The following is a 25,852-nucleotide window of genomic DNA, read 5'->3' on the forward strand; positions in this document are numbered from 1 at the left end:
ACCAAAGACATGCACGGCAGGTGGAGTGGGAGGAAGTGATGAAGAGACAGGAAAAGAAAAGGAACTCATGCGGGAATAAGGCTGGAAAAACACGGCAAGGTAAAACCAAGAAGAGAGATCTTCCTCTGCTTGTCACTTCCTTTCACGCTTCTCTCCTCACATCGCTCTCCTTTCATCTCTGCCTGTAGCAGGTGTGTTATGTTGATGCGTGAGTAAGCATCATACACGCCCTGAGTGCTCTCTATGTTTAAAATAGCTCAGACTGGAAAACACAAGCACACTTAAAACATTCTCCTCAAAAACGCACCTGCACCTCCCACGAGCGACCCTGATGCATTTCCACTCTCAACCCTCCTCCTGCACATTTGCTCCTTTCACACTCTGTTCTTTTTTTTCGGTCTCTCTCGTTTGTTTTACGCCACTGATTTGTCTGTGGGAAACCAACGAGAATGAGAGAGAGAGAAAGTAGAGAAAAAGAGCGAGCGCAAAATATCACTATAATATTCATACTTTGAATATTGACACTACTGTGCAGCAAAGTGAATCAAATTATGTTCGCATTACTCTTCCATTTAAGACTCGTGTTTTAACAGCCTCTCTAATCTCTTCCTCGGTCCATCTATCCCTAGTGCGAGTGTCTCAGAGGACTTATTAACATCAAGTTTACAGTATAAATATAGTGTTACAGCAGACAAACACACACCCAATATACAGCACACATGCATGAACATACACTCTTACACAGAAATATAGGATCTCTGATGCAAAAGTATATATTATAAGAGACTAAAAAACATGTTTACATAACATAATTATGGTTATTTCAAATAATTACATTAAAGGGATAGTTCACCCAAAAATGAAAATTAGCCCATGATTTACTCACCCTCAAGTCATCCTAGGTGTATATGACATTCTTCTTTCAGACTAATAAAATCTGAGTTATATTAAAAAAGTCCAGGCTAATCCACACATTATAATAGCAGTAAAAGTTGCTCTGTTTTTGAAGTCCATAAAAAAAAAATGCATCTGTCCGTCGAATAACGTGCTCCACACAGCTCTGGGTGTTAATAAAGATCTTCTGAAGCGAATTGATGCGTTTGTGTAAGAAAAATATCCATATTTAAAACATCATCAAGTAAAGTTTCGGCCGACCACCTTCCGTAAAAAGTGTTGAAAGTGCCTCTGCCGATCGAAAGACAAACGCGACCAGGTACGCTCGTCATGACGTCACATACGCATCTTTAATTGTGAGATGGCACTTTCAACACTTTTCCACGGAAGGCGATCGGCTGGAACTTTACTTGATAAAGTTTTAAATATGGATATTTTTCTCACACAAACGCATCGATTCGCTTCAGAAGGCCTTTATTAACACCCCAGAGCCGCGTGGAGCACGTTATTCGACGGAGAGATGCATTTTTTTATGGACTTCAAAAACAGAGCAACTATTACTGCTATAATAATGTTTGGATTAGCCTGGACTTTTTTAATATTACTCAGATTGTATTCGTCTGAAAGAAAAATGTCATATACACCTAGGATGACTTGAGGGTGAGTAAATCATGGGCTAACTTTCATTTTTGGGTGAACTATCCCTTTAATGTAATTATGTAATAAATTGCAACAGGCCTACTGACAGCTATTTGCAGACAAAGCAACTTAGAAGTAATTTCTTTCCAACGAGAGTTGGTGATCTGAGACATCTAATCTGAGCTGTGGAGACCACTGAGCACAGTTCAGCTTTAAGCAAATGTCCAGCAATGCGATACAGCAACTCCTAATGTAGCACAATTCATGCACTGCATGAAGTAGTTGGATACTAAATATATATTGAGAATCATGATTTTTCTGACAAAATGTTAATTGCTGCAGTCTATTTAAAAATATTTTAATAATTTGAATTAATTACAAAAAATCAGCTTGGATGAATTATTCAAAGACTTCACTTGTTTCATTACTGGATGAATCAGTGTTTTTGAATGAACCTCTTGAATTAATGATTAAATGACAAATAAATGACAAATTATTATTATTAAATGACAAAACAGTCCTTTATCACTGGTGGCATCATGATGTAATCGATACAATCGTTGTTTGAAGCTTAAAGTTACTTTTAAGGGTGTACTCACACTAGGCAAGCTGAACCCACCGTGCCCCCCAAAGTCTGGTTCGTTTGACTAGTGTGATCGCTCCGTACCACACCCAGGCATGGTTCATTTAACCGTCCCTGGCCTGCTTGGAAGAGGTGGACCAGAGCACGGTTCAATTGGAACAGCTACTATTCATGTGCGCTACTGTCATCATTACTACAGCAAACATTTTTCATTACTATATGGATAGTACATTTCAATTAATTAAATTAACTTGAGTCAGGGGCGCCGCTAAGGGGGAAAGTAAGGATGATTCTAAGGGCACACACAATTTTGAGGCCCCCAGAGATCGGTTTTATTAGTAGTAACAGTACTAGTAGTAATGTAATAGAAATTGCATGGTTGCATGGTATGACATTTTGTAGTCATATTTAAAGTACAAAAAAACAAACATTTTTTAAATTAATGTACTCTTCTGTATGACCATAAATAGTAATAAGTTGTTTCCACTGCTGACGGAAAAATCCAAGTGATCGCGTCAGCACCTTGCACACACGCGCGCATAATATCAGTTCTAGCACTGCCAATTTGACATTGCAGCCTGTTCATTATCAAAATAAAATAGTCAACCTAACAAATAAATAGTTCTGCTGACTTAAGTTCACAGCTGCTGCGAATTCCAGCGCGGCTTCACTTAAAGGGTTAGTTCACCCAAAAATGAAAATTCTGTCATTAATTACTCACCCTCATGTCGTTGGACACCCGTAAGTCCTCCGTTCATATTCGGAACACAAATGAAGATATTTTAGTTGAAAGCTGATGGCTGAGAAAGGCTTCACACAGGCCTCCATTGGCATTCAGTACATTGACACTTCCAAGATCCATGAAAGGCACTTAAAACGTCGTTACAAAGTCTATCTCACCACAGTGGCTCTACAATAATCATACAATGCGACGACAATAGTTTTTGTGCGCAAAAAAAAATCAAAATAACACCTTTATCCAACTTGTTCTCGACTTCCGTGTGCGCCTCCACGACGCATGCGCGAGAATATGACGCAGATCCGGCGTTCGGACATATGACCCAGAAGCGATTTGTTTACGAGCAGAGGAAGACGCGCGTGTCTAAGCTGTTGGATTCTACATTGATCGTGCTTTAGGTCTCGGCGTAGTGCTCAAAATGGAGCTTAAGTGTGTATTTCATCGATTCCCGAACACCGGCGCTACGTCATATTCTCGCGCATGCGTCGTGGAGGCGCACACGGAAGACAAGAACAAGTTGGATAAAGGTGTTATTTTGATTTTTTTTTGCGCACAAAAACTATTGTCGTCGCATTGTATGATTATTGTAGAGCCACTGTGGTGAGATAGACTTTGTAACGACGTTTTAAGTGCCTTTCATGGATCTTGGAAGTGTCAATGTACTGAATGCCAATGGAGGCCTGTGTGAAGCCTTTCTCAGCCATCAGCTTTCAACTAAAATATCTTCATTTGTGTTCCGAATATGAACGGAGGTCTTACGGGTGTCCAACGACATGAGGGTGAGTAATTAATGACAGAATTTTCATTTTTGGGTGAACTAACCCTTTAACGGTCATAAAGTGCGAGATAAGTTGTGTAGCTAAACTAAACAGCTGTGACTGAGAGAAGAAAGAGAGAAGGTGAGGGAAATTAGGTATTGCAGGTATTGTGCTATTTAACACAGATATACATATCAATAAATTGCAGACAACGATTTTGGACCGCTAGGTTGGTTTGGTGCCCAACCTCATATTCTTTCATAGGGCCCAAAATTGCTAGCGGCGCTCAAGTATATTTAGGTTTATAGACAACCGTGCCCAGTGCGAGAACACCCTAAAAGGCGTTTTAAACGCTACCGTAAACATCAGTGTGTATTTCCAAACCATAAACTTTTTCCAAAATTCTTCTGTGATAATTTGTATTATTGTAACAGAAATAATGATATGGTGTGGTGTGGTTAGACTGTTTATGAAGATGTCCAAAACATATTCATGACAACTGCTCACTCTGACTCAGCGGCAGTGCCAACACATATCTGAATGTTCGCTGTGATCGTCCTTGTCAAAGGTATAATAGACAGTGCCGAATCGTAGTCATTTAGGAATAAGATCGCATGGGTGTTTGAATCAAGATCGCAATCTTTTTGTAGGTGAAATGCTCTGCAGTCTGCATAGACAGGAACTGTTTGAACGGTCCCTCGCATGCAACACAAATAGCGTGTTTATATATGTTAATGCTCATTGCTTTAAATTGTTTTTGGATTTTTTTTTTTTTCTTCAAATCATGCAATGGATACACTGAGGTATACACAGTCCAGAACAGGGGTTTTCAAATCTCTCCTGCAGCCTCCAGGAATGGCTTGAAAACCCCTGGTATTGTAGAATGTTCACTAGTGGTTGAAACTTCTTCTACCGTTAACACCATGTACCATCACACCACCCAGCCCTACTTATGTGTGATAGTCCCCATTCCCCACAGCCAAAGATCCTTTAGCTACTAGCTCAATATGGGGAAGTGTTGAGTTTATACACGGCAGGTGGTGTGAGATAATGAACAGGACATCCAGTCCACCATGCTTTGTGCCAGTCTATATGCGACAGTCTCAATCACAGCCCGTACAGACTGATTCTCCACAGTCTGTAATCAATGATGCATTGAGGCACTGTAGTGAAATAAAGGGCTCATAAGGTCACTGCATTTAAGAACACCATTGAGAACAATTGGAAAGATGTTAACCAAATCGTATTGTTCTCTTAAAGGGCTGTTCACTAATTTACTTTGTCTCATGATGGCTACTGTCACTGATGTGCTTTGTCTCGCCCTCGAACACTTCAGGCTTTTTTTCTCTGAAGAATTGACTAACACTTCGGTTGTTAAATCACATGCACAAATGAATCACACACAGATGCACAAGCCCCCACCTCCTGTACCCAAAGGCACATTTTGACAGTTTAATATGTCAGAAGGAGTCGTCCCTGACCCGCGACTATTATTTCTCACAAAGCAAATTCGTTCAAGCTCTCGTGTCCCTTAAAATGTCAGTCCCACAAATATTACCTTTTCCCACCTTCCTCTCACTCTTCTTTTCCAACTTTCCTAAAAAAAAATTACAAAAAGTTAACCATGTGATCTTACTCAGCTAAATTTTCTGGTATAAGGTCCAAGAATGCACTCCATGCAACATTTTTATGGGCTAGTTTACCCAAAAATGTTAATTCTGTCATCAATTACTTACCCTCATGTTCCAAACCCATAAGACTTTCATTAATCTTTGTAACACAGTTAAAGATATGAAAGAGTGAGTAATGGATGACCGAATTCAAATTTTTGGGTGAACTAACCCTTAAAGGGGGGGGTAAACACTCAGTTTCAGTCAGTCTCATGTCAATCTTGAGTACCTATAGAGTAGCATTGCATCCTGCATATCTCCGAAAAGTCTTTATTTTTATTATAATTATAAAAGAAAGATGCGCTGTTCCGAGTCTTTCCGGAAAAAGCTGTGCGGCTGGGGGCGTATCGTGTGGGCGGAGCTAAAGAATGTCGAGCGCGCGCCGCTGTTACTGTGTTGAGTGAGTCTGAAAGCTGCGTCATCCCTAAAAGCAGGGAAAAACTTTATTCAAAATAAAAAATGGCTTTTAATCAGATACAGCCATACATCTATGATCCGGAATCAGACCCAGAGGCTGAAGTTGAACAGGAGCAGCAGCAAAAACGGCTAGAGCAGGACGTCAACTATGTGGTATAAGTTACACTAACTATATAATATGCTTAGCGGCTTGTGTTATTTAGAACACCATGTCAAGCGCGAGTGTTACAATGTGTGTGTGTGTGTGTGTGTTTGTGTGTATGTGTGTGTGTGTGTGTGTGTGTGTGTGTGTGTGTGTGTGTGTGTGTGTGTGTGTGTGTGTGTGTGTGTGTGTGTGTGTGTGTGTGTTACGCGTGGTTTGTGTAGACATGATTTGTAGTAAGCGGACTGGTTTTGCGCGTCAGGCTAGTGTTTACATAGAAAGACATGGAATAGTAGCGCATTTGAATGAAGAAGCGCGCTTATTTAGTTCAACATATTTCCCCATTCTTTGTGTATTGTTGTTTGGAGTGCTTTTACAATACACAAACATACACATATAGTGGCCAGCTAAACAAATGTACACACACTATACATCGCATGCTCCATTGATCAATACGTGATCATGTTTGGGCTAACGTTACTTGATGGGCATAGGCAAAAACAGACATTTGAAGCAGTCAAACCTGCGGTTCCAACGTTGGGACCTTTATCGTTGGGACCGCTCCATCCTTCAGTATTAGGCGATCTGAAAATCCGGCGTCGAACTGGGCCTTGTTTATAAAACAATCGGCACCGAAATGCAGGGAACAGACATAAATATTTGCGCAACTCAGTTGTTGATCCGGAAAAGCAAATTCCATCTGTACGAGCCAGCGCTTTGATGGGCGTAGCCTATTGCTTTCACGCGCTCTCTCTCTCTCGCGCGCGCGCGCTCTTCCGGTAGAATTGTCCGTACGGCCCATACAAGGAAATTCCGCCCTGTTGACGTCAAGCGGACCCATGATCGAAAAAAACTTTCCGAAACTTATGACTAACAGGAAGTACTAATTTTGGCAAAGAAATACTCCCATCAAACGTCCACCTTAGCTTATGAAACTGTGTCCATGTTTAGCATGGGAATCCAAGTCTTTAACAGTGCAAAAAGATCAGTATGCATGAAACAGCATTTCACCCCCCCTTTAAATGATTTGAATGCTGAAAGTCAGCTGATCAGCAGTGGCACTTGTGTTTGTTTGCTAGATCAATATTTGTCTTCATAACCATTTCTTATTCCATTTAAAAATTCTTCACAGTCATCCTATTTACTCTGACGCACGTCCATGCACGCATACATTCACAAAAACGCACACCCAGACGTCTCAGTATTTACCATCTGGGTGGAGATAGTAAATAGGATCAATCTCATTAGAAAAGCATTGACGGCACAGATAGCAGAGCCGCCATGATGAGTAAGGCTTCCCCGGTTAGTAATTCAATAAGTGGTTTGTAAGCCCCCGCATTAATTTAATTCAATTAGCCAACTTTGTCTCTTGATATATCTGGTCCTGTTTTGCAGGAAGAAAGGATTACCCATCAGGCATCGCTTTGGGTCCACTACATCTCTTTATGATGCAGAAGTTGCTGATCCTTGACTACAATGACAGTAATGAGCAGTAGGTCAATACAACAACAAATCTGAGTGAAACATCTGGTTAAAGTATCTACAGGCTCATGTGTTTAGATAGTACACAAAAAAAAGGTAACAGCGAAAGGATGTCAATTTATTCTTTAAATTGCACAATGTGACTTTATATTCTGCAAATTTGACTTTGTTTCTTGTAATTGCTGCTTTATCTCATGATGTGACTTTATACCTTGCAATGCAACTTTATATTGTGCAACTGCAACTTTTTCTTGGAATTGCTACTTTATATTTCATAATGTGACAATTCTAACGTTATTTCTCATAACTGTGATTTAAATCTCACAATATGAGACTTTATTTCATATTTAAATCTCACAATTACCTATTATTTTTTACTCCTACGTATAAGCAGGCTTCCATCCAATCCAGTCCACTAACTTCCCAATTACACATTCAAATTGTAAGTCCATGACACAGTTTCAGGCTTCACCTATCTGTATTTACTTAGTTTGCTCCAATTTGAAGCCAATTTCATCTGTCATATGCTTCATCAACCTCCAAACGAGTACTAAAATCACTTGGGGCCGAAGTGAATCAATCTGGTTGATAAACCTGCAATTATAGTCTCCTCTGCTGGACAGATGAAAGAGAATCTTTTAGGAGGGTTGCTAAGCTCATTTTCTAACATTATTGTTACTTTCCAAAGAAGGCTGAAGAGACATTCTGCACATTTCTGCAGGGAGATGAAGGCCTTGCCTCTGTCCATTTCATTTGCTTTCCAAACACCATTCGTGTCTGCTGGCTCTCTTTTTATGCCCTAAGCTTCCAGCTCTTTTCTTTTTTATGTATAGCAGATGAGTAGAACTGCCAAAAGGGCAATAATACAAGGTAAAGTTACTAGCAACTTACAAATCAAGAAGGAAGAATAACACAGGTCCTTGCAAAGTGAATTCAACATTCTTGGACAGTTCAGTATCTGACAGGAAGATATTGGGCAACCGTTAATATTTATGAGTGCCAGAGAAAGTGAAAATAATTAATCAGGGTAGCAGAAATTAATGTTAATTACAGAAAAATCTCTTGCTCGTTTACTATGTCCATATCTCTGCCAACTGGAAGAACAAAAAGGTAAATGGTGAATAAAATAACAATTAGTTAAGACCTCAGCATTTAACCCCCTCTGTTAACATTCACACTGCTGCAGGCTCTGAAGTAAGTGCTGAAAGATGAGGTTATGTATTCTGGTATGCAGCATATGAAACATGGAGAAAAGATTAACACTGAGGCCGCTCACCACCTGCTTTTATTTGTTAATATTAGAGCCATCAATGTAACAATTATATATAGAATTGTTAATACATTTTATATTATATATAAATTCACTTATGACTTATGACTATGATTTCCCCATAAGCGTTTTCTAAAAAAAAATTGTCAGTGGCAGAATTTTTTATAATATTCACAAAATGTTAAGCCTCCAGAATGTTTTGTTGTATAAATATGTAAAAAGTCAATATATCAAAAGAACGAACAGAGCCTCCACTGTTAAACAAACAGACTAAACTATTTTATTCTAGCTTCATTCATTATTTTGTTTTAATTAACACTTGAATGTCAACAACAACAAAAAAAAACCATTTCAAACAAAAAGCTGAGAAAAATCACATTTTAAAAGAATTCATCCGGATTGGACACAGAGATTGTGAATTCGAATCGAAAACCAAGCGTGCATTCAAAGGTGATTAAAATACCCCGCATATAGATAATGACTCCCTGATGCCCACAAATTATAGGCCTATACACCAAATATGCGTGATTGCGAATTCAAAAGCGAAAGTGAAAAAGAGCACCAATTCAAAATGCCCGCCACTTGGTGTTATCGCCAATAGCGGTGTAGTCACAGGTTTATATACCAGTGTGAAAATTTCATCACCGTGACATCCCTATCGTATATCTCTTTGTGGGTTCAACATTTTTCTCTGTAACGTAAGGGAGTTTTGATTTATTTGCTGTTGAATTTTTGATGATACTTGTGCATAAAGCAATCGTCTTTGGTTTACGTAGATATTCTTCTTCACTTGTTTTTGGATACGGAGATGCTGTACTATTTCAGAAGATCCGTAATACCGCCCCCTACTGTAGCTACAACAGTGAAAACATGGATTATTGGAAATACTTGTCAAAGGCGGGGAAAGACTCAACTACTTTTTATTTGAAAGCATCTTAAAAAAGTGGTGTGAGTGAAAAACAGTGAGACATGACATAAAAGATGTAATCTATCACATGTTTCAATAGACCAGGTAATAGATAAAAAATCTTTGCATTTTATGCATTAGGGGACTTTTCTCAACAAATATTGATATTTGTGATTCATTGTGAATATTTTAATGAATTAATTAGCATATCATGTAAATAAATCAACAAAACTTCTCATCAATTGACAGCCATTTGATGAGATTTAAACCCACATGGCAGCCGTATCAGTGTGCTCTCACCTCAGCAAAGATCAGACAGGGTAATCTAATTACTGAAACAGGGCAGCCTACACCACTGACTAGCTGTAGCTCTGAAGTTTGTTCTGCAGTCGTGCTGAGAGGTCCGGCTGGAGTGGACAGACCTGCTCTGCACTCATTAAAGCAGCTAAGCACCACCTGGGCTCTGCTCTCAAAGCTCATTAGACTGGACTTGCAATTAAAGGACTAGTTCAACCACAAATTAAAATTCTGTCATCATTTACCTTTACTGTTGTTAGTAGGTATTATTTTGTAAAACGTCTGAGCTGCTAATTTTAATATCATAGAAATGAATAGGGACACACATAACCAAAGCTGAGGTAATTAAGTGATGCTAATAAATCAGTACAGGCTTCCGTGACATCAACAAAGACATGAATGAACTTGCCCTATTCTCTAGTGTGATACACATGTGATCAGAGTCCACACATACACAAACACTTATATTCAACTGATCTATGTAAATATATTGTATCAAAATGTAACACAAAAAAACAAACAACTACTGTTGTTAATTTTATGTATGTAATGCCCAAACAAATGTATTCACTACTCAACTACTTCCTATGGTTCAAAAGGTGTTATAGTTAAGCTGTGCAATATATTGAAAAATGTTATATTATACACTAATCTTTTATTTTTGTTGTTAATAGTATGTTTAATTCTCAGTCTTTAGACAGTATTTAACATTTATACTGCTGTGATTTTTTTATCCTCAAGTCTGAGGAATCATCATTATTATGCACCAATATAACAATAAACAATACATTTAAAAAAAGGTCACGGATACCAAAAGACAAATGAATTGTTGACCAGTTTTCAATTGATTTGTTGAAACAAATTAATTTGAAATTATTCAGGGAAATTTAGGAAATTTTTATTCATTTTTAGGAAAATGAATGGCCAAGTGCATTAAATCATTGCAATATTCACAATGTTGCTTAGGTTTATTTTATTGCAAATAAAATCATCACAAATATACTGTGAACATTCAAGATATCGTTTAGCCCGACTTATTCTGTTTGAAATCCTTGTGTAAAGTCTGTTCAAACTGTAGCAGCATGCTTAGCTTAATAACCTTAAGGAAGGGACATGCTTTGCAGTTTACCCTGATCAACAACTATGTAGTCTTTCATTTCTGTTTTGAAAGCTTATTTCACCATGCTCTGCGCAGTGTATTATTCAAGACTAAACAGAAAATTTAAATGTAACTTGTATAAACACTGTTACGAATTCAAACACACACACGCACGCACACAAATAAATAAATAAAACACACACATACAGTGTACATACACTCTCGCTCTCTTTCTCACTCTCTCTAAATCGCATTATTACTGGTGTGGCCTGTGCTGGAGACTTGGGGCCTCACACTAATCTTGCATGAAGACAGGGCTATTGGGGAAGTGTCAGGGTGCTTGCAAACAGGAGGAACGTTTGCACGGAAATGAAAAGAAAAGAAAAGAAAAAGCAGAGAGGAGGTGATGGGTCCCACAGACCATGCTGGCAAGAAAAGAGTGAGAGAGGGAGAGAGAGAGAGAGAAAAACATGGGGAGCACTGAGCACAGACTCCTGGAAGTGCTGGAGAGTCAAAGAGATAAAGAGACATTGAGGAGCTACTGAGGGCTTTGAAAATGGGAGGATGGGCAAAGTGAGAAAGATACACAAGGAGTAAGAAAGTGAAAAAAGGCTTTGAACAGTTTTATGAGGCCCTTCTCTTCCTCAAAAGCTGATTGGCTAACCATTGAGGCTGGGTGTTATAGTGAATACTCATGATATATTTACTATTACTTTGCTAGTGATATAAAATTAACCAACATTGTGAATATTGCAATTTACCTTATGTTTGTATTAAGTTTTTCAGAAAAAAAAAAAATAAGGTTCCCTTTTCGTGAGTCAGTTTGTTTGACATTGAAATTATTCAAATCTAATCCAAAGATTTATTTGATATTCATAAATGAAATTTAAGAAAACCACATACTCATTTTATTGTTCACTATAATCCCTTTTTTCTCCTCTATGTATCGCAAAACCTTTCGCTTTCTTATCTTTCTTATCTTATCTCCAACAAACCACTGCAACTTTCACAATTTCTAACCAGGTGGTTTGTGTGTGAGAAAGTTGAATTGCTCCCCTTCGGCTAAATGACAATCAGGAAACACATTAAAGAAGATGCCACGCTGTGCCACATAAGGCTGAATATAACGCATGCATGCACACACACAAACAAATCTCAGTAGGCGGCACAGAAATTTAAAAACGAGAATGAAATGCGCAACATCCTCCCAAAACTTAAACCACTGACAGATCACAAATAGGGATGCACAACATCCGAATATATCAGTACCATATTGGTTATTATTAATCAAAGAGATGTTTTTACTTTATTTCTACCTGTCGATATAGAATATTTCATTATGAATCCTCATTTTGCCATAACCTAATCTTTAAAAACATTAACAATTTAATAAAACTGTTAAATCTTTTGGAAATCTCAATTTACACTGTAAATGATGATGATGCCTAAATTTACTTGTAGCATTTAAATTAAAATTTTAGTTTTAGGTGTTTTATTATTATTTATTTCTACAAAATAGCATTGAATTGTAATATCGGCCAGTTCCCGGTCATTACATGAAAATAATTACTGAATTATTGGTCTCTGTCAGAATTTCAAACCCTGTAGCATCTCTAAATCACAAACAGTCTAAGCAACCTGATAAAAAAAGGATCTGATCATGTGTGTGCAGTATGTGAGTGTGTAATAATCAATCTAGTGAATGTTCCAAAGCACCACTGAAAGATTAAATAAGGTCAAGAGAGTTATCGCTCTCCTTCTCTCTCAGAGAGCATGAAAGTGCAGGGGGACAAAAATCAAATCTTCAAACATATTTTTATATACTTCAGCAAGGAGTGCGCCATAAAATATACCAACCCCCCATATCATAAATACAACTGTGGGAGTCGTTTAACATCCTCATCCCAAAGGATCATAGCTACTTAGAGCAGATACCACTCCCTGCTGCACTGCTGTGGACACTTTTCAGCTCAATTTCCACAGCTGACACAGTACAGAAAACATTAAGGAGAAAGGTAAGGACCTGTGTGAATAAATGAGACTGAGACTGAGTCTAAATGAGTCTGGCCAAGTTGTAGACAAACTCTAAAGAATTATAATCTCTGAAGCTGGGAGACATAAAACCACACACACACACTGATACCGGCTTACACACATTGGGAGAATGTCTGTCAGTGCACAGATGGGTATTAGCCAAATGATTTATTCATTAAAAAAAACAGGTATTGAAATATTCTTCAGATTCTACTCCAGGCCAAAATTGGGAAAGTGACAAGCGAGCGAGAGCATGAATAACATAAATGTAAATAAAGCCGAGTCATGTTGAAATATTCCACTAATCTTGGCAGGGATTAGATGTTCAGAGACGTATGCTCTCAGGCACACGGACTGATCAAATAGGAACTGGGATTTTGGTGGTTTGCAGTACCATACCAAACAATACATACATATTTATGCACATACATACACGCATCCATATATAAACAAGCTAGTGAATTATAATGTGACAAAACAAAAAGACTTCCGCTTTTTGTTGTGTTGGTACTGCTGGATAAAACATACAGTGCACAACATGTAATAAATCAATTCTGAAAATAAAACTGGAGTCAAAAGACTGAATAGGTCAGACAATTTCTATAAATTTGTTTGATTATTTACTCACTCTAGAGTACTAGAACTCACTGAACAAAGGGTAAGAACTGTCATGTTATGTGTGCCTTCAAAAAAAGAATTAAAAATGCCAATTTATAAGTTTAAGGACAGATTTCAATGTGAATTTTAGTCAAATGTGTACATAAATGGTTTGACATTGCAAAGCATTTTTATCTGCCATAATGCAATTGAAACCGAAAAGACTACAAATTGAGGGGGAAGCGCTTGTCACATTACCTGAAAAGAAAAAAGAAATGGTACTGTGAAACTGGAACTGGTAAAAGTAGGCCTACTGTGAACTGTTTAATTACAATATTTATTAATGACCTGAATTCATGTGTACATATAACAGTATATTGTTGTTTATTCGGGAATGAGGGATGACATAGATTAGTCCACAGCATCAGTGTCTCAAGATTAATTTGCCACAATGTGATAAATGCAGTACACGTTTCCATAAAATTGGGTTTAAAAGCATCCTGGATTTTTCTCCATATAATGTATTTCAATGGCAACCAACAGGTTGAAGGTCCAAATCAATGCAGTTTTAAAACGCTTCGAAGGGTTTCAAAGGGATCTGCACGATCCCAGCTGAGGAATAGGGTCTTATCTACCGAAACCATTGGCCATTTTCAAGAAAAAATTAAAATGTATATACTTTTTAACCATGAATGCTCAACTTCGGTGTTGTGATTCTTTGCGGCGTATGACCAGGGAAACCAGGGTAACTTCTGGGTTGGCCTGCAAAAATACATCAACACTGCAGCACTCTATTCTATACAGTGCTGCTGCCCACTGCAAAACCAAAATCTGATATTAGTCCCATGTTTGAGAAGCAGCCTCTTTCTTATCTGATCCTCTTTCTACACCCTCTCTTCTTTTTACAGGCCTGCCAAACGAATCACTGGCCTGTGGCTGATTGTATCGCACACCTTGATGAGCAGAGACCACCTGGAACCCATCTACAACAAGAATACAATGTGGAGGAAAAAATAGATAAATGAAACAAAAAGCGTGTTATTACCACCTCAGCTGCCCTTCACCAACGGCAACTGAGTGTGCTGGAGGCAGTGTCTTTGTTCACCTCTCCCTTTATTCGGTTTCTTTCTCTCCTTATGTGTCTGTCACATTCCCCACCCCCACTTACTGAGAACAAACAGAGACCCAAGATTTCATATCAGTAAGTAGCTCATGAAACTCACCCGAAAAAGCTTATCCACAATATCCAGGCAATATCCACAATATGAAGATGAAAACATGTCCATTGTCTCTCTTTGTTTCGTCCTCTCTCCTCTCTCTATTACAGCTCTATTACACTTCCCTAATGATTAATTTTCACAATATATCACCATTACAGAGGAAATGCAAGTCAAAAAGGTCCCATATATGCTCTCTGAAGCTTCAGAAATGTGTTTGTGTGCATGAGAGTGTTGAAAGGGTGACAGTTTCGAGAGGACACAGACTTCATGCTAATGAACGTTTGCACATTCAAACAAGACATCATCATTTTGGCATAAGTGCTACTTGGGTAAAAACAAGCTTCTGTTTAGTAAATTGAAGAGTTTTTTTTTCTTTCACAAAAAGGACCTTCTTGCCCTTGAACTCAAATAACCCCACTGATCTGGCATATCCACACACACACACACACACACACACACAGCACATGGAGAGACACTAATTGGATTTATATTATGCACATACACAGTTCATGGTCACCTGGGTCTTTGTTTCACAATAACTTCCCTCCCACCGTCACATACACAGTCATGCTCAATCTCACAAAAGCACCAATGCATGTTTTCTGATCATATTAATGAAACAAAAAAGCCTGTGGGCAATTAAAAAAAACAGCAATAATTACCACAGCAGTAACCGGTTTCGAGCAGTAACAAGATTTCTCTGCCAGCATGATTTGGAGGAGCATCGTGACATTGATCTCAAGCAAAGGTCTCCCAAAAAAGAAAATTCTGATCATTGACATTTACTATACCTTCTGTCATTCCAAACCTGTACGACAAAAACGTACCACATGCTATATTCCGAGACTTACGAAATTATCCAATAATAGCTTGGTGAGACGAACAAACAAAATTGTTATTGGCTAAAACATCTTGACATACACACTAGGTCTCCTTCCTAGAGTTCATGAGAAAAGTAGCAATGCCCAATTCGAGAATGAATCGTTCTATGGATTCTGATCTTTTTAACTGAATCAGTTCCAAAAATCAGTCTGAATGATTTCTTCTGGAATTGAACTGATCCAGTTAACAGAGCATAGGAGAGGATCAGTGAAGAATGAATTATTCATCACACAAACAGTCTGTTTATCAGGCAAATAAATCATATTGCTTAAAAAAAAATGATGATATTGTATGATGACTTTTATGATGCTTTTGCATCTGTTTTGAAGCCTGAAAGCTGCAGTAATCATTCATTGTAACTGCATAAAAGAGACTGACCAATTCAATTTGTCAATTTCTCATTCTGTTTTCAATGAAAGAAAGTCATGGAATGAGAGTGAATAAATGATGACAGAATGTTCGCTTTTTGTTTGAATTTCTTTTTTTATGCGGAAATTCAAGAAGTGTAAACTTGTTGATTGACAGCTACATGTAGCCCAAAATCAATACAGTTTGCAGTCTCGTTCCCAGAAACAACTACGAGACCAATTTCAGAAGAAAAGGGATGTAAAATCAAATGTAAAACATTAATGTAATAAAAGAAAATCAAAGTGAGGGGAAGGGTGCAGCACAGCAGTGACATCTGCCCCATTATTACACAAGTCTGAACATAGTGAATCACTCAGCATGACTACACATCATAAAAATATAGTTTCCTGGCTGAAACTCTCCTTTCTTACAGTTAATAGGCAGAGGACTGTTACCTGCACATTTCACAAGAAAATCACATTTACATACCCATGAGGAATACTTCCTACCTCAAAGTAAACAAATGAGATCCTCCTGACAAAGTGCTGCCTGACAATACTTAGATAGAAGTACCAGGAAACGATTGTACTAGAAGCAGTGTTTGCTTACTCATTTAGCTCTGCTGTACTCTGTGTGTGCACTGTGTGTGTGTGCACTGTGTGTGTGTGCACTGTGTGTGTGTGTGTGTGTGTGTGTGTGTGTGTGTGTGTGTGGATTGAATAAGAAAGGAGTGCACTCAGACACGTAATACAAGAGCGTAGTCTAATAGCTACACATAACCCTACTAACACAGACAAGCTATGTTAGTTGTAACCCTGCATGGTCATTTAATATAAAATAAGATATTACTCCCAAAGGCATCTCTTGTGTCTCTGAAATTCGCTATGCCATGCGATACAGGCGGTTAGGCTCATTATCTCAACAGATTCAATAAACATTCCACGGTAGACGGGATACCTGATTATTTCTCTGACCTGTGGCCTTGTACGAAATATTCTATTTGACCCTTTTTAAGAGATTGAGAGAAAAATAAATGATTTTGTGCGTTTGTGTATGTGCAAGAGAGATATGGAGCTGCCCCTCATTATATTTGTGGTGATGGTATGTAATGTGAAACACATGGTTACTTAAAAACAGCCATGAAATCTGTTGTGATGTCTCAGAGTGGCAACTCCAACGCAATAAGTGTATGAGTCAATAAAGAAAAAAAGAAAAATGGCCTGTCACTTCGCTCAATTTTTTTCCAGTTATGTCTTTCCTCAAAGAAAATAAATTAATCAAGAAATAAAATATACAATAAAGAATAGTGACAAGAAAAACAACATAGTTTTTCATACAAGTAAGGCTTTCAAGCTGCAAGATATCTTTGACACAAAAGTTTTTTTGTCAATTAATATATTTATTCAGCAAAGTAGCATGTATTAATTCATCAAAAGTGATAGTAAAGACATTTATAACGTTACAAAATATTAGTATTTCAAATAAATGCTGTTCTTTTGAATTTTCTATTCAATAAAGAATCCAAATAAAATGACCACGGTTCAAAAACACTAAACTGATTTCAACACTTCTTGAGCACCAAAACAACATATTAAAATGATTTCTGAAGGACCAGGTGACACTAAAGATTGGATTAATGGCTGCAGAAAATTCAGCTGTGCTGTCACAGGAATAAATTACATTTAAAAATATTTAATATTTCACAATATTACTGTTTTTACTGTATTTCTAATCATTTAAATGCAGTCTTTTATCTACATATTTGAAAGTTACAATCATTATTTCGGTCTATTATGATTATCAAATTCAGAATTGTTTTAATCTCTTCACAAGACTACTTACAACTAATCTCTATGACATGTCTGGTCTGTTTTTGTTTCGTGTTTTTCACAAACAAGTTCGTATAAAAGCTCAAAACTAACAGCAAGTAAACAAATCGTCATCTACATTACCCTGCTAAAAAAACAGTTTTTTTGGAGTTACTGCTATAAAATGTGCTCAAAACATTTAGTCAACATTGATTCATGTCGTAATAAATAAATGTCTATGTGACGTTCATCTAAGACTGAAGGCCATCCTGAGACACATAAATACTCTCTAGCCACTAAGCCAGTCTCTACCGAAGAGCCCACTTCATCTTCAGACACAAAGCTCTGTGATTAGAGTTTGGTACTGAAAAAAAGAGACATAGAAAGAAAGGGAGAGGGAGCAGTATGTGTTGTGAAGTGTTGCTATTACCGTCTCCATGGGCAACTAAAGAGGAATCCTGCCAATTCTGTGAGTAGGTTGTGTCTGGGAGGGGAGTGCAAAGCACAATCCTTAAGGTATTATTCTAATTCAATGTCTGTCCAAGTCCACGGGAAAACATCCAGAAGAGAGAGAGGGGACCATTCAGAATGCTGACAACCCAAGAGAGCGCTTCTACCTGGGGAGAAACCCCACAGATTCCCTGCCTGCTGGAGATACCACATGAAATAGGGCACCTTTGCATGAATCCATTTAAACAAGCATAACAAAAGCCAAGAAAACACCAGGTGCATGTGACAAACCTGAACCTGGGGGAATGATAGTTGGCAATGTCGCAAAAAAAAATCTGAGCCCAATAATTCCATTATTTCTCTCAAATCAAACAGGAACAAATTAAAATAACATAAGTCAGAGAAGGTGGTTTTATATAACAAAGTAATTAATAAAAATAAGCAGACAAAAAACAGCTTTGTTGTGCTATGCAGTGCCTGTGCAGAAAGTGATTCCCGATGTGTGTAAATTCACGCTTTTTGGGAACAAGGTGGCAGCGTCTCTTTCTCCTACTTGATAAATACAACCACCCATTCCTGCCCCACATACTAGTTTGTGTACAGCTGAGAAAGCTTAGCAGGCGGCACACAGCACCACTCATAAATACGAAACAAGAGCAATAGAAGTATGACCTTTATAATCCTACATCCTTCATGACTAAAACACTGCTTGGCTTTATTTGATCAACATGCCCAGAATGCAGTGCAGATATGTGCGATTGTCACTTTACAGCATGAAAAAGTAAAGTAACTGCAAGTTGCAAAAAGGCATTCGCCCCACTGCGCCTCAGAACACTCCACTTTACCATATTAATCAACTAACCAGGATAATTACTGCACTTGCAATTAATACTGTGACCAATACATCGGAATAATTACATTTTGTGGTAGTTGCGCCTTTCTCTCCTCTGCTGTAACCTACAGCTCAATTAAGTCATTCGACTTGCTGATTACGATTTTTATGTTTGTCTTTCATTAGCAAGTCCTGCAAAAAAAAAAAAAAATCAATCTTGCCTGTGTCAACCTTCCTGCAAATTCCTGCTTACATTTACAGCTAATAACTGAATGCATGCATCTAATATGCTCAAAATATGCCCACTACAATGTCCATTTTATATACATTACATGAAACTACAATAATAATGTGTGATTACAAGCAGCTTAAAAAGATAAACATCAAGTGCATTGTCTATTACGGATACATACAGTAAAACAAACTCTGTAATCTACACTCATGTATAGAGTCATTGTATAATGTCATACTTTACAAAGCATAAAATAGGAAGTAAAAATTCCAGTGTTGAGGAACCTAAAGCCACAACCAATGACAAGTTCTAGTCTCTCCAAAGAAACAGTGCGCCAAGTTTATGCCGGTGGTTTCAAAATCTAGTGAGTGAGTAGTCAGACTGCCATCACGCCATCCGAAACTGTTTATTTGAGACCTCAGTTGAAGGAGGAAGAAAGAAGACACCTGCATGGCTATATACGACACCTGTTAAAAAGAGGATCAAATTACTCACGGCAGGTCTCCTCGTCGCTGTTATCCGAGCAGTCATCATCATCATCACATCTCCATGGAGTCGGGATACATCTGCCATTCCTGCACTGAAACTGACCGCTTTCACAGTCTGGTTTAGTTCCTGTCATATGAAGAAGTTGTGTGTAAATGCAGGGTGCAGATTTTGGGGACCAACACTGACACTGTTAGACCAATATGAGTTTTTCCTTTGCCACCCAATTATCATCTTTACTTTAACACATCCAACATCCACTAAGGATGTCAAAACTAAATGTTGGGGGACTTAGCCTACTATGTAAAATACATGTATCATTTTAATATAGATATTGTACATCACAAAAAGCTGATTAAACAGCTCAACTTCGAAAACTTTAAACTTCAAAAAAGTTAAGACCGTGGCCACGTAAAGTCATTAGCAATAGCTGACTATTTTACATGTCTCTGTATCGTTTTATGTTAAGTTCTGTTAACAGCTGTCAGACTACTGTCAGTAAAAATCGATGTGCTCGTGTATGACAGTTTGCAGTAAATGTATCTCAAACTATAAATTACCTACGAAAAACGACACGTGCGCAGAAAAAAATATATTGTTACATCTTATTATCTAAGTCTGTCTGTAGACACATTTATTGAGAGTAAAGTTGCGCTAGTGTGTATGCATTACTTTCAATTGTGTAACGTTACTAGACTTGGAAGCATGGAGTACTATAATTACATTTTATATACAAAATACTTCCTTCTTACAGACCCCACAACGAACACGACAGGACAAGAACAAAATGCACTCGATCAGACTGTCGTTTCTTTAAAATACAAGCTGTATAAAGAGATTTATATGACTTAGCACGCAAATAATGTCTCGTCATCGGAAGTAGATGCACGCGGCTGCGCCGGTGTTTCTACAGCATCATTTACATTCATAACAGCGGACTGTCAGCGTGGAACAAACACTTACCATTCACCAGCAGAAACCCCGCGAATATCATATGTAAAAGCAGCAGTTTCCCTATAGCCGTCCACATCTTCACAAATAAAGACGTTGTGCTCATACGGAATATAAAAAGGCCGTGCTGTACAGTGTCTACCTCCTATCTCCGTGCAGTCTGCGCTCTGACTCCACACAAGCTCCACTCTGCTTTGGAAACCAGTTTGAATCGATGATGCCAACGCGGATGGGCGGGGCCATGCGTGATGACTTGTACGTATGGGCGGGGTTAGTGTTAAGAAATTAAACAAAACATGTCATCCGTCCACACAGCTGAATAGATTCCTGAACATTATGGAGTAGAGATAATTGTATAGAGGGTGACATTTTGTCTAAAAAAAATGACACAAAAACTACACTAAACGTAAAAGTTTTGGCCTCATACTAATATAATATGAAAATATAATATGGGAATGTTTATGAAAAATGAATTGCCTTTTTTATTTAATTTATGGATGTGATCTAGCGTGAGAGAGAAAAGAAAAAGCCTTATTGGTAATTGTTTTAGAGTTAAATAGGATACATTAACTTTTTTTGTATATATATATATATATATATATATATATATATATATATATATATACATATATACATATATATATATATATATATATATATATATATATATATATATATATATATACATATATACATATATATATATATATATATATATATATATATATATATATATATATATATATATATATATATATATATATATATATATATACATATATACATATATATATACATATATACATATATATATATATATATATATATATATATATATATATATATATATATATATATATACATATACATATATATATATATATATATATATATATATATACATATACATATATATATATATATATACATATACATATATACATATATATATATATATATATATATATACATACATATATATATATATATACATATATATATATATATATATATATATATATATATATATATATATATATATATATACATATATATATATATATATATATATATATACATATATATATATATATATATATATATATATACATATATATATATATATATATATATATACATACATATATATATATATATATATATATATATATATGTATGTATATATATATATATGTATATGTATATAGTATATATACATATATATATAGTATATGTATACAGTATATATATATATATAATTTTTTTTTAATTAAAAAATAAATGCACAATATTTAATATTTTTAGATTAAAATATAAAAAAAACACTAGTATCATGTTACATATTTTGTTGACCTGTGTACTTGCATTATCCCAAACATTTCCAACAATGTTTAAAGGGTAACTAAACCCCAGCTCAGCACTTAACTCCACCCACTGGCAATATTTAAAAAATGCTGGAAAAGTGGGCAGAACCCAGCGGGGCACAGAGGGGGCAAACCGAGGGCGGGACTGAGCGGAGGGCGTACACCTGAGACCCAGCAGTGATGGATTGATTGACAGCTGTCTGACTCACGAGTCGCAAAGAAGGAGAATGACTGGAGTAACGCCAGTAGCTTTGCAACAGAGCGGTCATTCTCCCCCACCTTCACCTGAAGTGGAGGAGGGTGAATTGTCTGTAGACACAGACCTGCAGCCTTATCAATCGTAAATGAGCCGCTGGCTCAAACTAAGTTAATTCCCGATGCCGACGATGCTAGCGAAGCAGCAGCGCAAGAGAACTGACCTAGTCTATGAACAGTCAAATCCTTATACTGAATGCCACTAATAGATCAGATACACACAATGTATTTTCATTCAAATGAACTGAATCAATAAGCAGTGCAGGACGAATAAGTTCAGACCTAATAGCCTATTATAAACAGATTTCCTCAAATAAAAGTTAGACTATATACGCCAGCACGTTACGGTATTGTTGTTCGTTACCACTGCAACCACTTGCGTGTCAGGGTTGCGTGAAAGTGCGTCTCATGTATGAAATTTATCTGTACACATGACGGGCGGCAATAATATCGCAAGAAAAGCCTGACGTGAACTGACAACTGCATTATTTAACAAATGTTAAACCAATCATCTTATGATTATTGAATCAATCATATTTATAACAATGTTAAAGCATGTGTCAAGTAAGTTTCATTCATAATGTTTCTTCTTCATGTACCATGAGTGACAGTTCATACTGGAGTGAAACCGTTCTCATCATAGATATGTATCCATGTCTATGGTTCTCATCATGTGATTGAGGAAAACATTTCTGAGGGCGTGGGTAGTGAGCCGTTGGAAGAACCATCCTACATCACGATGACCCACAACGTCCAATAGGAAAATTCAACTGCAGTAGCCACCGTTCAACCGTAAGAGGGCAGCACTCAGACGGTTTTACATCAAATAATATAGAATTAAAACACTTTATACCCAAATGTCAAAACATTTACTCGAATCAATGAACAGCATTAATAAAGCCCCAGTCTTGCAGATCATTAACTAAAACAAGTTGGTATAGGGTTTAGTTACCCTTTAAAGAAGAGATATCCGCTCTTTACCAAGTGTTACGGACCGGGGTCCTTGCATTGCCTGTCAATGACGTCATATCCGCGCTACCCTTGATTTCTGTAGAATTCATGGAAACATCAAAGACGCTTTAATATAGTATGAATTTTATTAGAAAGTTAAGCAACTGTTTGGACATACATTTATCAACAGAAAACAAATCATTGTTATCCAGCGCAATGCAGTTAGTCTTGTTGTTTGAATCTCTTTTTCTTGATTCACAGCGAGTAAAGCCGGGTGCACGCTGTGCGATTTTGGCCAAGATTTTGCCATCTGAGACAAATCATGTTCACTGACAGCCGATTAATGACTGTTGCGATAAAATTTTGGCAGTGTCAGAAGATTTGGCGTACAGTCCTGTAGTGTGACTTCTCCTAGGATGACCGTCAAATTGTCTTCATTTTTCAAGACAAACTATGATCAAATTGAGCGCTAGAGATTTCTTTGTAGCCACCTTTTCAGTCCCGTGTGTAATGCGGCTCACTGTCACCAAACGCGTCATTGATGGATGATCAATTATCACGTTTTTTTGCGTGCATCCGTTTTAACGCGCCTTAACTAACGTACAGTATGATATTAATGACAACTTAGATCTTACAGTGGGACATGGCTTACAGCGGGGATCATGTTTGTCATAAAGTCTGACAAGGAACAATCATAAAGGACTATTATAAATCGCACAGTGTGCCCCCGGCTTAACGTTTTTACCATGCCTCAGAGACAACATTATTTTGTCAAGTGGCTAACATATCAGAGAGATATTTTAAAATGAATTGCATGTCATTTAGCAACAGTCATTTAGTCATCCTGTTTTTATTAATATGATATTCTAATATCGATCTAGATTACTGCAAAGTGCAACAAGTCTCTCATACCAGCCACCGAGCGAACGCACAGAGTAACGTTATAACTTTCAACACACTCGTGTTTAGTATGATTGTTTTAATGTAAAACAGCACTGCATTACCCCATACACAACGAAAAGAGCAGAAGCGCCCGACTACAGCATAAGCATAATAAAAGCTCCAAGACGTTCGAGTTTCGCGCAGGTCTCTCTCATTAGCATTTGCTCCAAAGGGCTCTCGGCACGTCCTGAATAAGCGACCTCTAGCGGCAAAACTTACATACTGTGTCTTTATCTTTTAATAAGTTAAAATTTATTAAAGTATTAAAGTGCATTCACAGAAATCCCTGCAAGATCCAATAACATTTCTGTATATTATCTGAAAAATTATATTCCTATTTAATTATATGTTAATTGTATTGTTTTATGTTGCACTTTATGTTATTAAGTTCATGTTTGTTGCATTCTTTTAGATTCCAGTCTGTATATTGTTTAAGGGGTAGCTGCAGGAACTGGCTGGCATTATAAACAGGAAACTGTCGGGATTGCAGCGCTATGATAAATTGTTCCCCTTTCTAAAGTGTGAAAAAAGAGAATGTAAGAAGGAGAGAGATGGAGAGAGAGAGAAAGAAGTTGAATGTTTTTTCTCAGTTGAGAAGGCATCACCATCACTCAGTTGTCCTCTTTTCTCACATACACGGAATCGACTGTTGGAAACAGCTTCCTCTGCTTGGGTTCTTTCTGAGAGATTACTTTTGCTGCTGATCTAGCATCAGTTTCTGCTATACATGAACCGATAAGTTAGCCATAATAAAAAGCTCTGTGGATAATTTTCTGTCGTGAAAATAATCATCAATCCTTTGACTTAAACTAGATTTTAACCCTAATTTATACATTCTCTGACCTATGTCTATCACCACATCATTTTAGTTCCGAACTAAAGTCACAACAACACCACAACTTTGATTTTACCCATGAAGTCAGATTAGCTATTGTCTCTCCCCAACTTTCTATTTCAATAGGTAAACAATAAAGTGCATTTGCACAGGAAAGAATTGTCAAGAGATTCAATAAATCGATACTCGGTTACTTAACGTAACCTCGGTTCTCTCTAGAAGAGGGAACGAGTATTGCGTAAGTTTCCTTACGCATCGGGAAAGTATTCTTTCTTCGAGATTTCTGAAAAACCCAAAATTATCCTTAATTTTGTAACATTGTCAACACAGTGCGGCAGCCTGGCAGACCATAGCAGGCTATTCCAGCGTGCTATTGGCTGCTCTGCTGGCAACTGCAGCAGCCTATCGGTGAGCCCGCGTGACGTGGCGACCAATGAGGGCGCTTCGCGCCCACCTGGCTTCATTTGCCTACAGGTGGGGTGTGGCCACGTGTATATAAGCGGGGCTCACGGGCTGCGTATTCGGTTTCCGTAGTTCTGAAGCGTAAAAGCCTGCGGGGCGCACGGCAAGGAACGCAATACTCGTTCCCTCTTCTAGAGAGAACCGAGGTTACATTAAGTAACCGAGTATCGTTCTCTTACGAGAGGTTCTCTCGTATTGCGTAAGTTTCCTTACGCATCGGGAACACATTGTCAACGCCGTGCGCGCCTCGCATACAGCATATGTATCCCAGGGAACCGGGGACCATAACACTGCTCGGGCAGGGTG

At 37.5% G+C, this 25,852-nt stretch overlaps 1 protein-coding gene across 1 annotated transcript in view; it reads right to left on the reverse strand.

Annotated features, from left to right (window-relative positions):
- lrp8 (low density lipoprotein receptor-related protein 8, apolipoprotein e receptor) overlaps positions 1-20,928 on the reverse strand; it is a gene marked incomplete at its 3' end in the record, with an annotated part of 197,776 nt that extends 176,848 nt beyond the window's left edge. Inside the window, exons 1-2 of the mRNA XM_079841676.1 lie at positions 20,750-20,928; positions 19,796-19,915 (exon numbers count right to left, since the gene is read on the reverse strand). Of these exons, the coding sequence (XP_079697802.1) occupies positions 19,796-19,915; positions 20,750-20,843 (214 nt within the window). The 5' untranslated portion in view covers positions 20,844-20,928. The remainder of the gene's footprint in view (positions 1-19,795; positions 19,916-20,749) is intronic.
- Positions 20,929-25,852: the final 4,924 nt, after the last annotated feature.

Source organism: Gobio gobio (genome assembly GCF_949357685.1).
Source record: "Gobio gobio genome assembly, chromosome: 17".
NCBI lineage: Eukaryota > Metazoa > Chordata > Actinopteri > Cypriniformes > Gobionidae > Gobio > Gobio gobio.